The following is a 14,808-nucleotide window of genomic DNA, read 5'->3' as shown; positions in this document are numbered from 1 at the left end:
TGGCCAGTTACTTGGACCTTATAACCCCTTGACTGCCTCCAATCATGCTGAAAATGTAATGGAATCCATTCAAAGACCATCGGTTATGCCAATCGCAACTGACATTGATCTCGCTGAAAGTGACGTAAAATTTCAGCAAACATTGCGGTTCTGCCAGTAGAAATCGATACGGGAGAAGATACATTTGATGATGCAGAAAATAATTCATTCAACGTAAACTAAGATCCTCTTGAAGAGCAAGAAAGCGATCTTCCTCGATGCAGTGGTCGAGCTTGTAAGCCTCCTGCAAAATTGGACGATTATTTGTGTTTTGCCTATGCATTGAATGCTGAAAATTTTGTTGAAAATATTGACAGTATTGATGAGTTGAAAAAGCAGATTAGCCTGAATGGAAACTAGCTATCGATAAAGAGCTGGAATCGCTTGCTGAAAATAATACGTGGGAATTGGTGGACCTACCAATCGGACGCAAACCAGTGGATCGTAAATGGGGTTTTCGTCTCAAATTTGGACCGGATTGAACCGTGGAAAAATGAAAGGCACGTTTAGTCGCCAAAGGTTTCACACAGCGATATGGTTTCGACTTTTCGGAAACTTATGCACCTGTAGTAAAATGTCGACTGTACGCTCAATGCTTGCTATCGAAAACCAATTTGATTATGCTGTTCATCAAATGGACGTAACATCTGCCTTTCTCAACGGAACATTGAAGGAAGAAATTTACATGCGCCAACCTAAAGGATTTGAGGAGGGGGATAAAGTATGTCGACTCAACAAATCAATTTACGGTCTAAAGCAAGCATCTAAGGCGTGGAATGAATGTTTCAATGAACACATTTCACGTTGTGGTTTTCGTCAATACTTGGAAGATAGCTGTTTATATATACGAGTAAGCAAACTTGGTCCTGTCTACGTGTTGTTGTATGTTGACGACGTGCTTATCATTGCAAAGAACCTTCAGGAAATCAAAACCGTGAAACAAATGTTAATCAATCAATTCAAAATGCAAGATCTAGATGAGGCTAAAATGTTCTTAGGCCTGTGCATTGAAAGAGAGCCAATGAATGGAATCATGAAACTGAGTCAGGAGAAATACATCAATACTGTATTGTAGACTTTACATAAATGCATTGATCTGCCGAAGAAGCTTTAAATGCTAGTTTGGCTAACACGTCGTTTAATTTTCGATACCAACAACGAGCAGATTGGTGTAATCCATAAATGCTCCGTTTAAGCCGACAAACTAGCTCCTCCTGCCCATTTACTGCGAAACCAGGTGGTTGACGCATGTAAATTTCTTCGCTTAGTGTTCCATTCAAGTATGCCGTTTTCACGTCCAGATGGCGTACTGTCATTTTTCGTTTACAAGCAACAGTGAGAAAAGTTCGAAATGTCGAGTGATTTGTCACTATAATCAATGCTTAATCGTTGCGTATAACCTTGTGCTACAACACGAGGTTTGTACTTAACTATTCCATCTTGCACATTTCTTTTGATTTTAAATACCCATCTTGAAAGCCATTGGTTACGCCCCTTATACGGACGTCACACGAAGCGTAAACTTTGGCGTAAACTAAATTTCAGCCATACAACCCTATAATCTTTTGACAGGAAGTTTACGCTCTCCCATACAAATCAAGCGTAAACTTTTTGAGTTTACGCCTCGTGTGACGTCTGTATTAGGGAGGGGCACCAATTCTCATGTGCCAATCTTATGATGTGATTGCATTTCGGACGCCATAGCTTCACGCCACTCTGCTTCTTTCATGGCCTCTTCTACATTTAAAGGTTCTTCACGAGCACACGAAGCTACGCTAGCTGCGCACCCTAAAACATAATCTTCTAAGTACGGAGGCGGTCTTGTTACTCTTTCTGGGCGAGCATTTTCATCTGTTTCTGTAGTTTCTGTGTTTTGGATCTCCTCCTCTCCTGATGCCCCTTCGCTTGTCTGTGCAATTATAGTTTCGTCATTGTCATCGCTTGCATTCTTTTGAGAACGTGAAACTAATGAAACTTCTACAAAACTGTTTCTATTTTCATATTCGATGAACCGGGCGTCTGGATTTATTGTTATGTCGTCAGTTTCAGGATTCACAAATCTATAAGCTTTATGCTCTGAGGAGTATCCAACCAGTTTTAGCTTTATAGCTCTATCGTCTAACTTATTTCGTTTCACTTTCGGCAAGTGAACATAAGCATCACTACCAAAAATGCGTTTGTGTCTTAAGTCCGGCTTACGATTCCACCATACCATACGGTGTTTTGTTAACAGATCTAGATGGTAAGCGGTTCTGCATGTATGTTGCCGTTAGCATCGCTTTACCCCTAAAACGTTTATCCATACGCGAATCGATCAGCATACAAGTAGCCATCTCGGTGATCGATCGATTCTTTCGTTCTGCCACGCCGTTGGATTGAGGGGAATAGGGTGTTGTGAACTGAGGCTTGATCCCTTTATTAATGTAAAATTTTCGCAAACTTGTGTTGTCGAATTCCCCATCATCCCCCACCATCAGAACGAATAAAACGAGGTTTTCTGCCGAAAATATTTCCTACCCACTCTACGTATTCGATTATTTTCTCCGTGGCATCTGATTTCTTCTGCAGTAAACAACGGTAAATCTGCTAAAATCATCGACTATATGCATTACATACCTGTTGCCGCTCGGTGTTAGTGTTTCCATCGGACCACATACGTCTGTGTGCACGATGTCGAACACCTTCGTCGACTTCCGGTCGGTCACAGCTGGGAAGGGGGCTCGGGTAGATTTCCCCTGAAGGCAGCACTCGCACACCAGTTTCACGCCGCAATCGATGATCTTCATCCCGGTACCTAGCTGCTCCTTGTTGATTCTCTCGATGGCTGCCCAATCGCGGTGTCCCAGACGCCGGTGCCACTGATGCTGACAATTCTGATGTTTGTCGCTGGCTGCTCTCATGGACGACTCCGCCAATTGTAGATACCATTGTACCGTACGCCAGTTGCCACGATGGTTCCATGCATGTCGATAATTTTGCACCCTTCGCAGTCGAATATCGCACTCATACTTTTCTTCGCCAAGCGATCTACTGAGAATAGATTTGCTTCTAATCCTGGCACATATTTCAGGTCACTGAAGGTAATGTGCCGCTTCTCCTGATTACCATCAATCACAGAAATAACCGCTTTTCCTTCACCTAGAACCCTTGTCTTTTCACCATTTACGAGTGTTATAAAATCTCCAGCAAATTCGTTCAATTCGGTGAAAATGGCTTTGTCGTTGCACATATGAGCACTGGCACCGCTGTCGATAATCCAAGCGTTGCTGCACCCACCGTTAACAACAAACGCTGTTCCAGGAACATCGCTCAATACGATCTTCGCGTTGCCATTGTTCTTCCTTTGGTTTTGTCTCTTTTTACAATTTGCCATGAGATGGCCGGGCTTCTTACAAAAATGACAAAGATGGGGAGGACGGTGTCGATTATTTTCTGCTGAGCTATGTGCTTTGTCGCTCCTATTGTTTGAGCCACACTCACGTTCGATCCTGCGCTGGCTTTCATCCGCTATTTTCAATCGCACCAATTCCACAGAAATGTCGTCATCCGACAAACAATCGAGTGCTGTCACTAACGTATCATACGATGCGGGAAGGCTACGAAAAATCATGCATATTTTCGTGTCGGTGTCAAGAGCCATTCCAGCTGCACTCAAGCGATCGAATAATTCGTTGATTTTAAACAAATGCTGTTCAACATCACCATGCTCTGCCAGGTTCAACGCGCAAAGTTTCTTCAGTAGTGAAACTTTTACCGATCGCGTATTTTTCTCGTGATGTTTCTTAAGAGCATTGACAACATCATGTGCCGTTTCCTTGTTTTTCACTAATGGGAACTGATTGTCTTCCAGCGATAAGATGATAGTTGCCTTGGCGTGCCTTTTGTTGGACATCTAATCATCATCTGCTTTGTTCTTAGCCTCCGGTTGTTTCACCACAACCTCCCAAAGATCATCACGCTGTAGCATGTTTTCTATACGCACTTTCCAAGTGCTCCAATTTGTTGCGTTTAGTTTTGGGAAACGCCGGTCTCGTAGTACAGTCGTCAACTCGTACGACTTAACAACATGCTCGTCATGGGTTCAAACCCCAAATGGACCGTGCCGCCATACGTAAGACTGACTATCCTGCTATGGGGGAAATCAATTAGTCACTGAAAGCCAAGCCCACAAGTGGTACAGGCAGGCCTTGACCGACAACGGTTGTTGTGCCAAAGAAGAAGAAGAAGAAGAAGTTTCGGGAACGACATCTTGCTGTCCACCATTTTGTATTCAGTATTGCTCGTAGCTGCTTAGCACTGTGGATTTCTATTCGGAAGCGCGACCGAATTCACTCCTAATTTTCACACACGTACTCGACTCTGACTGGTCAAGATATTATTCAGCAGAAATTACGCAATTAGCCTCTAACTGGGCCCTTAACCTGTTGAGTTAAGCTTAATAAAAGGAATAAATCCAACAAACGCAGTGGTTCCGTTCTGGCTGACGGTCTTAGCCCAACTACATAGTTCATTTATTGTCTGATCAAGATATTTACATGGTACAAGACAAGGTAACAAAATAAGGAAAGGTGTGAACGCAAAGGTTAATATAAACAGTAAGGTAAGACTACTGTCAAATTAGGCGTCGGTGCAAACTCCAACAGTCCTGACATAAGTGCTGCGGTTTCTTACTTCAGTCAGTTCGAGAGTAATCCTGGGGAAGAACGTTGGAAACATGCTAAAAGGATTCTTCGCTACTTGAAGGGCACAATTGACTATGGGCTAGTTTATAAGAAAAGCGATCCTGCATGTCGTCAAATAATTGGATTTGCAGATGCGAATTGGGCAACAGATGTGATGGATAGGCGTTCCACCTCAGGTTGCTTAATTAAAGTCTATGGGGCAACTACTGCTTGGAGCACTAAAAAGCAGCGGACGATAGCATTGTCATCAACTGAAGCAGAATGTTCAGCTCTATCCGACTGCATCTGTGAGGTACTATGGACATGCAAACTATTCGAGGAGCTGAGCCTTCGAGATAATCTACCTGTAGAAGTCTTCGAAGACAATCAGTCTGCTATAGCTATAGCAAATTCGAATTGTTCGTCGAAAAGGCTCAAGCACACTGAAATCAAATTGCACTTTATCAAGCAGTGTGTTCATGAAGAAAGAGTGAAGCTGTGCTACATCCCAACCACTGATCAACCAGCAGACATTTTAACAAAGGGACTTCCTCAGGTATCGTTTGTCAAACATCGAGCCGTCTTGGGAGTTGAACCGTTATATGTTTGAGGAGGGGTGTTAACGGACAAACATATAACGACGTAGTTGTACACCGAAGAACCCTGCACAACAAATGACACCATGCACCAATATGTCAATCTGACAGAATATATTTCTCTTTGCTTTTGTTAACTGAACCGAACGCACGTGTATTTACTTTGCTCTGCATATCACATTTTCCTTCGCTCTGCTTTTATACGCGACATTGCATCCTGGTGTGTGATTGGATCCTCGGTTGAATTGCTGCTCATGATCTTTGAACTGGTAACATTGCTGAAAAGACCAGAGCCATTTGGGATTATAAAATCATTATACTTCCCTGGGACTTTACGCGTCCGACTGCTTCGCCTTAGGATTTGCGATTGAGATGGTATAACGAGAGTTTCGCTGTTCACAGCTACATCATCATCGATCACTGTTTCGTCACATTCGTTACTAGTTCCATCGATATCTTCGGAAGTTTCATTGTTCGCGTCCGTGAAGTATTCGCTGTCGCTGTCCTCGTCCTCATTTTCATTCAAAACTGCCTCCATTTGTGATGTAGCATTCGGTGAAAGAGAAACTGTCTCTTCATCATATGCCTTCTGCTTGAATTTTCTTGGATAGGAACAGCAACATTAGTTAATTTTACTTCACGACTGACTGTTACTTTCTTCGATCTGATGTTGTATAATCTATACCCTTTTGGTAAACTCATCGAAACCGGTCAGAATGCACTCTTCCGATTCAGCGTCCTTCTTCTTGCGATATTGCTTCGGAATAAGTTTCATCGCTCTAGTACCAAAGCTCCGAATATGGGACAAGTTAGGTTTCTTACCAGACCACGCTTCCTGCGGATTAACATTATGGCCTTTGGTTGGAGAACGATTCAAAAGGAACACAGCAGCAGCCACAGCTTCCGCCCAAAAACTTTCCGAAAGTTTGGCCATGTATAAACATGCACCTTGCACGCTCCACAATCGACCTTTTCGCTCGTTCCGCCATGCCATTTTGTTCCGGAGTGTATGCATTGGATGTTTGATGAACAAAGCCGTGCTTCTTTAAGTAGTTTGTGAAACCTGTGTTGACATATTCTTTTCGATTGTCTGTTCTAAGTACCTTCAATTTTCGTCCAGATTGCCGTTCTACCATCTTGTGAAAATCCTGGAAAATTTGGTTTACCTCAGCTTCCGACTTGGATTTCAAGAAATATGTCCACATCCGTCGTGATTTGTCATCCACAAATACGATATAGTATCGGCTTGCTCCTAGAGATTTGACTTCCATCGGCCCGCAAATGTCATAATGAACCAAATCCAGTATTTCAGCCGCCCGCGATCCTATCTTGCTAAAAGGATGACGGCCATGCTTGCTGTTATATATGAACCCTGATATTTGACAGTTGTGTCATAACGCCTGACAGGTTGTTGCTTTGAACTCTGGAACTTGACTAAATTTATTCAGGAAAAACACTCGCTTATATACTGCAGAACTCGGGAATTCGAGCTGCACTTGCGGGAATTCGAGCTGCACTTGCGGGAATTCGAGCTGCACTTGCGGGAATTCGAGCTGCACGATACCGATCTACAGCAGTTTGCACTGCGTAATAGATTTATGATTAAGTTCTTTTTACACGTAGTCAAAGCGAAAGTTTCTGGAAAGCGCCCTCTACCTTGCGCTAGGCGTACTAAGGATGACGCGTTACCATTACGCTTGCCGTAACAAACCTCATGTGAACTTTTCTGCCTAATAAAGAGAATTAAATACATAACATTTTGGTGTCAGAAGTGGGATAGTCCAGGATACGTGTCAGATACATCGGAGCCAGCGGAAAAGCGATTTGTCGGCCGCTAAACAAACGATACATCACACACACATCCCAAGCAGAAAAGTGAGGTTAGCATCAACACGTGCGAACAACATTACGACAAGGAGGTTTCTTCCGCGGTACGCTGAAAACAACTGAAAACGATGGCAAATGATAACCGTGAGTTGCTGGAGGCTCTTTCCGGAATGCTTGTGCAGGCACTTAAGCCATCCATCGGACCAGCCGTCGAATTAGTAAGTGCAGAACTACGCAACGGTGAAAATATCCCAGCGCCGCTTTCGAAAGCACCGTCATTTGCTATGTCCGATTACCGTGCCAACGAGGGAACATCGGTCGCTGATTATTTTAACCGCTTTGAGTGGGCGCTTCAGCTAAGTAAAAAATCCCGGAAATACAGTACGCGGATTATGCTCGTGTGCATATGGGAGCTGAGCTAAACATGTCGCTAAATTTTTTAGTCGCACCAAAACAACCACAAGAAGTGCCATATTCGGAGATGCGGAAAATTCTAGTAGCTCATTGGGACCAGAAAAAGCATTAATTCGAAGAAAGTATTAAATTTCGAACCATCGTGCAACAACGAGACGAATCGATTGCACAGTACGTACTCCGGTTAAAGCAAGGTTCAGCAAATTGCGTATACGACAATTTTTTAGACCGAATGCTCATTGAGCAAATGTTACATAGATTGACAGAGCGCGACATCTGTGACGAGATAGTTGCAAAGAATGCATCCACATTTTAAGACGCTCTCGATGTAGCCCCCGCGTTAGAAGCACGACAAACAAGCAGCATGCAAACTCGCCAGAGAACACCGCATTCAACAATACACACGGTAACCAGCCAGTAGCTTGTAATGGCTGTGGAGGTCCACACCTCAGAAGCGAGTGTCGTTTCCGTAGCGCCAAATGTAATAATTGCCATTAGAAAGGGCATATTGCTAAGGTCTGCAAATCGGGTAAGTCCAACCATCACATTTCACTACAAAATATCTCTTCGCCCTCCGGTAGTATTGATCAAGTGCAACGGCTTAACCATATTCATAACATACCGTCGAGTGAGAAAAAAATGGTTGATGTTAAGATCAATGATAAATCGCTGAAGATGGAGCTTGATACCGGTGCACCTTGCGCAATCGTATCAGAAGCAACCCTCAAATCAATTAAACCACACTTCACCTTGCAGACAGACAATTTTCTAGTTATACCGGGCATCGCATCAGCTGTATTGGTAGGATGAATGTCAATGTAACGATTGGAGCCACAACTCGAAAGGAGCAACTCTGTAGGTTGCTACGGCCTACTCCGTCGTGTGGACTGTATTTCGTGGGAGCAGAACTCCCGAGCAAAAGCCTTTAAAAAGGCTGGCACCTCGAAGGAAAACTCCGCTTCACTAACTACGGAATTTCCTACCGCAGTCTTGCCACTCTTATAGAAAATCGAATTTCTCTAAAAGAGCAATGCTCATCAAAAAGTTGAAGAGAGAACTTAGTAATTAATACTGGAATTCTAACTTGATTTATTGGTGATTTCTGGGGGGTTCTTATCAGGAGCCGACGTGCTCCGTTAGCGATACATACATTTTCCTGTTTAAATCCTGTTAAGTTGGCTATATTCCAACTGGATTCTTTGGGATTGAACTGGTCTAAATGGGAATTCTGTCTAATGGGAAAATACATGTAATGCGTGTTGCCTATGCATAGGCGTTGTTAATTCTTTGCCTAACTCGCGGGTGTGTTCTGCCTATCTCAAAATCCAACATTCTGCCACCTTAAAATTGAACAATTTTAATAATTTCTAATTGATAGGCAAAACACACAACCTAACTAGTAGCCTAGTGATGTTCATTTTTGTACTTGTGCGCAACGTTGCTACTCTAATCTTTCCATCTTTTCCTGGATGGACTTCCGTGACGCGTGCCAATGGCCATGTCGTTGGTGGCATATTGTCCTCTTTGATCAATACTAACGTACCTGGTTTAATCTCTTGTCCTTCGCTTATCCATTTCGAACGCGGCTGAAGCTGTTGAAGGTATTCCCTGGACCATCTTGTCCAAAAATGGCGTTTTAGCTGTTGTATGAGGCGCCAGTGAGTAAGTCTGTTTTCAGGAACGGTCGTCGTTTCGGCGTCTGGAACCTGCTGCAGATGTGACCCAACCAAAAAATGGCCTGGGGTAAGGGCTGTTGCGTCGGATGGATCCTCCGTCATCGGGGTGAGAGGACGAGAATTCAAGCAACACTCGATCTCAGCCAATAACGTCGTCATATCTTCAAAAGATAGAGTGGTGTTTCCCAGAACTCGAACCAGGTGGTGCTTCATCGAGCGCACAGCTGCCTCCCAAATCCCGCCAAAATGAGGCGCGCGTGGTGGTATAAATTTCCAGATGATCTGCCTTTCCAGCGTCCAACTCTGCATGCCTTGTTGGTGTTCAGGTGTTCGCAGAAGTCTGTACAGCTCATTCAGCTGATTGTTGGCTCCTTTGAAGTTCGTTGCATTGTCCGAATGCAACTCCTCGGGAAGTCCGCGACGAGCGACGAAACGGCGTAATGCTGATAAAAACGCCTCTGTGGTGAGATCCGACACGAGCTCAATGTGAATAGCTCGTGTTATGAAGCAAACGAATATTGCTACATAAGCCTTTGTAGCAGCGGCCCTTCGATGTGGTCCCTTGACGAATACTGGACCACAATAATCAATCCCAGTGATTGAAAAGGGTCGACGAGGTGTCACTCTGCTTGATGGTAGATCTGCCATTAGCGTCTCTGAAGATGAAGGTTTCGCTCGGAAACAGGTGATGCAGTGATGATATACACGTCGGGCTATGTTCCTGCCACCAATGATCCAATATCGTTGGCGACTGTTGCTCAGCATCAGTTGTGGCCCCGCATGGAGTCGAGTTTTGTGAAAGTGGTCCATTAATAACTCCGCCAGTGGATGGTTGTTGGGAACCAAAATCGGATGCTTGGTGTCTTCTAGTAGAGGTGCATTGGATAGACGTCCTCCAACGCGAATGATGCCGTTTGCTCCTAGCTGCGGATGCAGCCATTTCAGCTTTGATGATGAAGGTATCGGCTTGTTATGTTGAAGAGCCTTTATTTCATGCTCAAATTGGTCCTGCTGTGCCAGCCGACACAATACTTCCTCAGCCTCCCGTAGGTCTTGGGTTGTAAGTCCAATACCCGCGTACTGTCGACGCTTGAAGCGCCTGTTGAAGTATTGCACCCAATATGCCACAATCCTTCGAAGCCTGGAGAATGATGAGTATAGCGTAAAGATGCGATGTGGTGGTTTTTCTGTAACTGGACAAGCTACTGTGGTGACTCGCTGCTCTGCTGCTGCTGCTTCACATGATGATGGTAATGGTGATTCAGGCCACTGGTCCTCGGGTAGACAAATCCAGGAAGGACCCTGCCACCATAGCGGATTGTCTAGAAGGTCCTTGCTCAAGCAACCACGCGATGCTAAGTCCGCTGGATTGTCGACTCCGGGGATGTGCCGCCAAACACTTCCTTGGGTCAAGTGTTGCACTTGGGAGACGCGATTGGCGACGAATGGTTTCCAGCAATTTGGCGATGCTCGTAACCAATGAACTACGGTCATGGAATCCGTCCAGAAAGTTGCAGGAGACGAGAGCTTGACCGCTAATCTGACCCGATCATAGAGCAAGCTGGCCAATTGTGCAGCGCACAATTCCATTCGAGCAATGGAGTGTTTGCTATTTATCGGTGTCACCTTAGTTTTCGACGCGTACAGTTGCATCGTGATGTTCCCTTTGTCATCTCGGCTTCTGATGTAGCAGCATGCGCCATATCCCTTTTCCGATGCATCGCAGAAAAAATGGAACTGGCTTGATGTCGAATCGGGCCTGATGGCTACACGAGGAATGTGTAGATTTTGTAAATGTATCAACTGGTTGTGGAAGTTGATCCATTCTCCTTGTAGATGATGTGGCAACTCGTCATCCCATCCCCAGGGCTGTTGCTGCTCCGTTTGTAGGGTCCAGATGCGTTGGAGGAACTGCTTGGCCATGGCTTTTACGGGATCGACGATGCCCAAAGGATCATAGATCCTGGCGATGCACGATAGCACCTTTCTCTTGGTGATTGCCCCAATCACGTATGGGGTGTTGATTTTAAACTGCAACGTGTCAGATGCTGGGTCCCAAATCAAACCGAGGGTGGCGAGAAGTCCCTTCGATCCACTGGTAGCATAAAGGCTGGATGCTAATTTCTCCTGGTTCACGTTCTGAAGTACTGATGGGTCACTGGACGCCCACTTCCGCAGCTCGAATCCTGCACTAGCGTAGAGTTGCTCAGTTTGCAGCTGCAGCATCTGCGCCGCTTCAGATGATTGCCCGCCGGAAACGAATTCATCTACGTAGAAGTCACAGGAACGTTCTGCGGCGACTGGAAACTCTCCTCCATGGTCCGCTACGATTTGTTGCAACGAACGCACTGCCAGGAATGGAGCGGATGCTGTCCCATATGTTACCGTGTTGAGTTCGTACTCCTGAATCGGATCGTTGGGTGAACTTCGCCAAATGATGCGTTGCAGTGATCGGTCCTTTGGATGAATCCAAACCTGCCGGTACATTTTGGTGACGTCAGCGGTAAGGGCGACTGGTTGAGTTCGGAACCGCAGCAAAATAGAAGTGGCATCTTGTTGAATTGTCGGTTCGACCATTAGTGTGTCGTTCAAAGACACACCCGTTGAAGATTTGCTCGATGCGTCAAACACCACTCGACACTTCGTCGTGGTGCTGTCGGTTTTGAAGACCGGATGATGTGGTAGATAAAACGATTCATCGTTCTTTCAAGAAGCTGCCACCTTGCTCATATGGCCTAAGCGAAGGTACTCTTCCATGAAGTCCACATAGGCACGTTGGGTGTCGGGTTCTCGTTGAAGTCGACGTTCTATCGCTAGGAACCGTCGAAGTGCGATAGTCTTTGAATCGCCCAGCTTGCCAATCATTTCTGGCTTGCGTGGAAGCTGAACCATGTACCTGCCATCCTCTTCTCGTGTGGTGGTTGCAGTGTAGTGATCCTCACAGGCTCGTTCTTCGATGCTCCAGCTCGGTGTGTTGCTCAGGTCTTCGATGGCGAAAAACTGCTTCATCAGGTTGTCCAACTCGTTCGTGTGTGTTGCCACCGCACACATTACTGGAGACATGGGTTCGGTGATGGTAGCACTGCCACTGACTACCCAACCAAATTCAGTTTCCTGAATGGTTGGCATGTTGTCACCCAGGGAGAGTCGTCCGGTCCTCAGGATCTCGAAGAAGTGTGTTGCTCCCAAGATGATGTCAATGGTTCCTGGCCGATTGAAGGATGGATCAGCCAAGATGCAGGTTTCAGGTATCTTCCAATGGCTGACATCAATCGGTTGAGTTGGTATGTCTGCTGACAGCTTCGGTAGCACAAGCAACTCCAATGATGCAGTATAGCTCGAGCATCGAGAATGGATGGTGGTTTCGATGGAATGTCGCACATTCGATCTTGTACTGCCACCAATACCTGATAGCGGAAGATTGATTAGCTTCCGCGGCAATTCCAGGAACTGTGCCAATCTGCCGGTGATGAAGTTGGATTGAGCTCCGCTATCCAAGAGAGCTCTTGCTGGATGGCTAACTCCGGCACGATCGGTGATGTTGAGCACTACTGTTGACAATAGCACTGTGGATGGCACTGCTGTCGTCAATGAAGTCATCGATGCCCCGATGAATGTTGGTTGAGCTGCATCGACTGGAAGCTGATGAGATGTTGCAGCGGCGTCTGGAGGCTGAAGAGATGGTGCTGCTGGAAGCTGCTCCCCATGAAGTAGATGATGATGACGTTTCTTGCAGATACGGCACGTCCATTTCGATCGGCACTGCGAAACCGGGTGTCCAGCGCTGAGGCAATTGAAACAGCGTTTCAATGACTGTACTTTACTTTTCCTCTGCACTACGGACATCGCGATGAAGGTTGGACAGTTCTGAAGAGTATGATGCTGCTGGCACAGAACACACGATGGATTGGCAGCTGTGGTGGAGGTGAAAGCTTTGGTGCTTGTTGATTTCCGTGACGTCTCTGGCGTGCAGCTTTCGAGCACCTCACATTGACGATTGATGAAATCGAGAGTTTTGAAGAGATCCGGAAACTCTCCATGTTCCAACGAACTCTCCCATGCTTTCCTTGTGTCAGCGTCCATACATGAGCTGAGAAGATGTGTGATGATGAGGTTGCTGGTACTGTCGATAGTCTGCTTCATAAACACTAAGCCATCCATATGACTCTTGCACGTCTCCGCTAGCTTCCGCAGGTCCTTTGCAGATTCTCGGGGTGCATGCTTCAGCTGAAGCAATCCTGCGATGTGCTTGTCGACAATCAGCCGAGGATTCTCAAAACGCCTCTCCAAGACGTCCCAAGCCGCCTGGAAGTTGTTGCCATTCAGAATGGACGTGTTCAGGATGCCAGCTGCTTTCCCTTGCAGCGCTTTGTTGAGATGGTGAAGTTTTACTGCATCCGAGTCATTAGTCCGCTTCATGATGTCTAAGAACATGGCCTTGAACGTTGGCCAGTGTTCGTATAGACCATCAAAAGTCGGCATTGGGATGTTGAGATGATGCTGAATGGAGACCGATGATGATGCAACTTCAGGAGGTGTTGTAGCTGACGATGGCTTTTTGTCGATTACGACCAACCTTGCTGCCTTAGAAGCATATAGTGAGTGGAATGCTTCGTCTTTTGCCAAATCTTCGTCTACGTCATCTGGCAATTCTTCGAGGATTAAATCCATGACATGGCTCTGCACCGCTTTCAGTTCTTCCAGCATACCTCGTTGGACTTGAGATATGCTGTCGTCTTTCTGTTCGGTGTTTATGTTTGCCAGCTTGCGGAATAAGCCTTTGTGTTTGGCGCGTAGACTTTGGATGTACTTTGAAGAGTTTGGCTGCGACGCTTCACGTCTTTCTTGACCATTGGTTTGTGCCATTTCGATGCCTTCCTGCTCTTCGATGATTTGCTGGTCTTCTTCTTCTACAGGAGGTGCACGTGAGACTGACATTTGGCAAGTCTAATCTCCACGTATTGACGATGATCGCTGTTGTTTTTGATGTACTTGAAGTAGGACCAACCTGCCTGGGTGTCCGTCGAGGATGGGACCAACCCGCCTGGGTGTCCGTCAAGGATGAAATCAACCCGCCCGGTTGTCCGTCGAAGATGCAACCCTTGTTGCCGAAGAATGCAATCCGTCCGATTGCCGAGGATGGGACCAACCCGCCCGGTTGTCCGTCGAAGATGCAACCCTTGTTGCCGAAGATGCAATCCGTCCGATTGCCGAGGATGGGACCAACCCGCCCGGTTGTCCGTCGAAGATGCAACCCTTGTTGCCGAAGATGCAATCCGTCCGATTACCAAGGATGAACGCTTCTGGTTGCGTAATCCGGTTCGAAGGACCAAAATGTAGATTGCTACGGCCTACTCCGTCGTGTGGACTGTATTTCGTGGGAGCAGAACTCCCGAGCAAAAGCCTTTAAAAAGGCTGGCACCTCGAAGGAAAACTCCGCTTCACTAACTACGGAATTTCCTACCGCGGTCTTGCCACTCTTATAGAAAATCGAATTTCTCTAAAAGAGCAATGCTCATCAAAAAGTTGAAGAGAGAACTTAGTAATTAATACTGGAATTCTAACTTGATTTATTGGTGATTTCTGGGGGTTCTT

At 45.8% G+C, this 14,808-nt stretch overlaps 1 protein-coding gene across 1 annotated transcript; it reads right to left on the bottom strand.

Annotated features, from left to right (window-relative positions):
• Positions 1-5,471: 5,471 nt before the first annotated feature.
• LOC121594744 lies at positions 5,472-14,151 on the bottom strand. The gene is made up of 4 exons (XM_041918354.1): positions 11,963-14,151; positions 9,081-11,866; positions 5,617-5,824; positions 5,472-5,574 (listed from the first exon to the last, which is right to left on the bottom strand). The coding sequence occupies exons 1-4, from the start codon at positions 14,149-14,151 to the stop codon at positions 5,472-5,474; spliced, it is 5,286 nt and encodes a 1,761-aa protein (XP_041774288.1).
• Between the last annotated feature and the right edge of the window lie 657 nt (positions 14,152-14,808).

This window comes from Anopheles merus, chromosome 2L (assembly GCF_017562075.2).
Source record: "Anopheles merus strain MAF chromosome 2L, AmerM5.1, whole genome shotgun sequence".
Lineage (NCBI taxonomy): Eukaryota > Metazoa > Arthropoda > Insecta > Diptera > Culicidae > Anopheles > Anopheles merus.
This window is presented reverse-complemented; position numbering and strand designations above follow the sequence as displayed.

Coding starts and splice junctions, on each gene's coding strand:
- LOC121594744 (XM_041918354.1), bottom strand. CDS start 14,151: ATGTCAGTCTCACGTGCACCTCCTGTAGAAGAAGAAGACCAGCAAATC. Junction 11,867..11,962: donor TATGTGGACTTCATGGAAGA/GTACCTTCGCTT, acceptor CAAAACCGACAG/CACCACGACGAAGTGTCGAG. Junction 5,575..5,616: donor ACGCGTAAAGTCCCAGGGAA/GTATAATGATTT, acceptor TGGTCTTTTCAG/CAATGTTACCAGTTCAAAGA.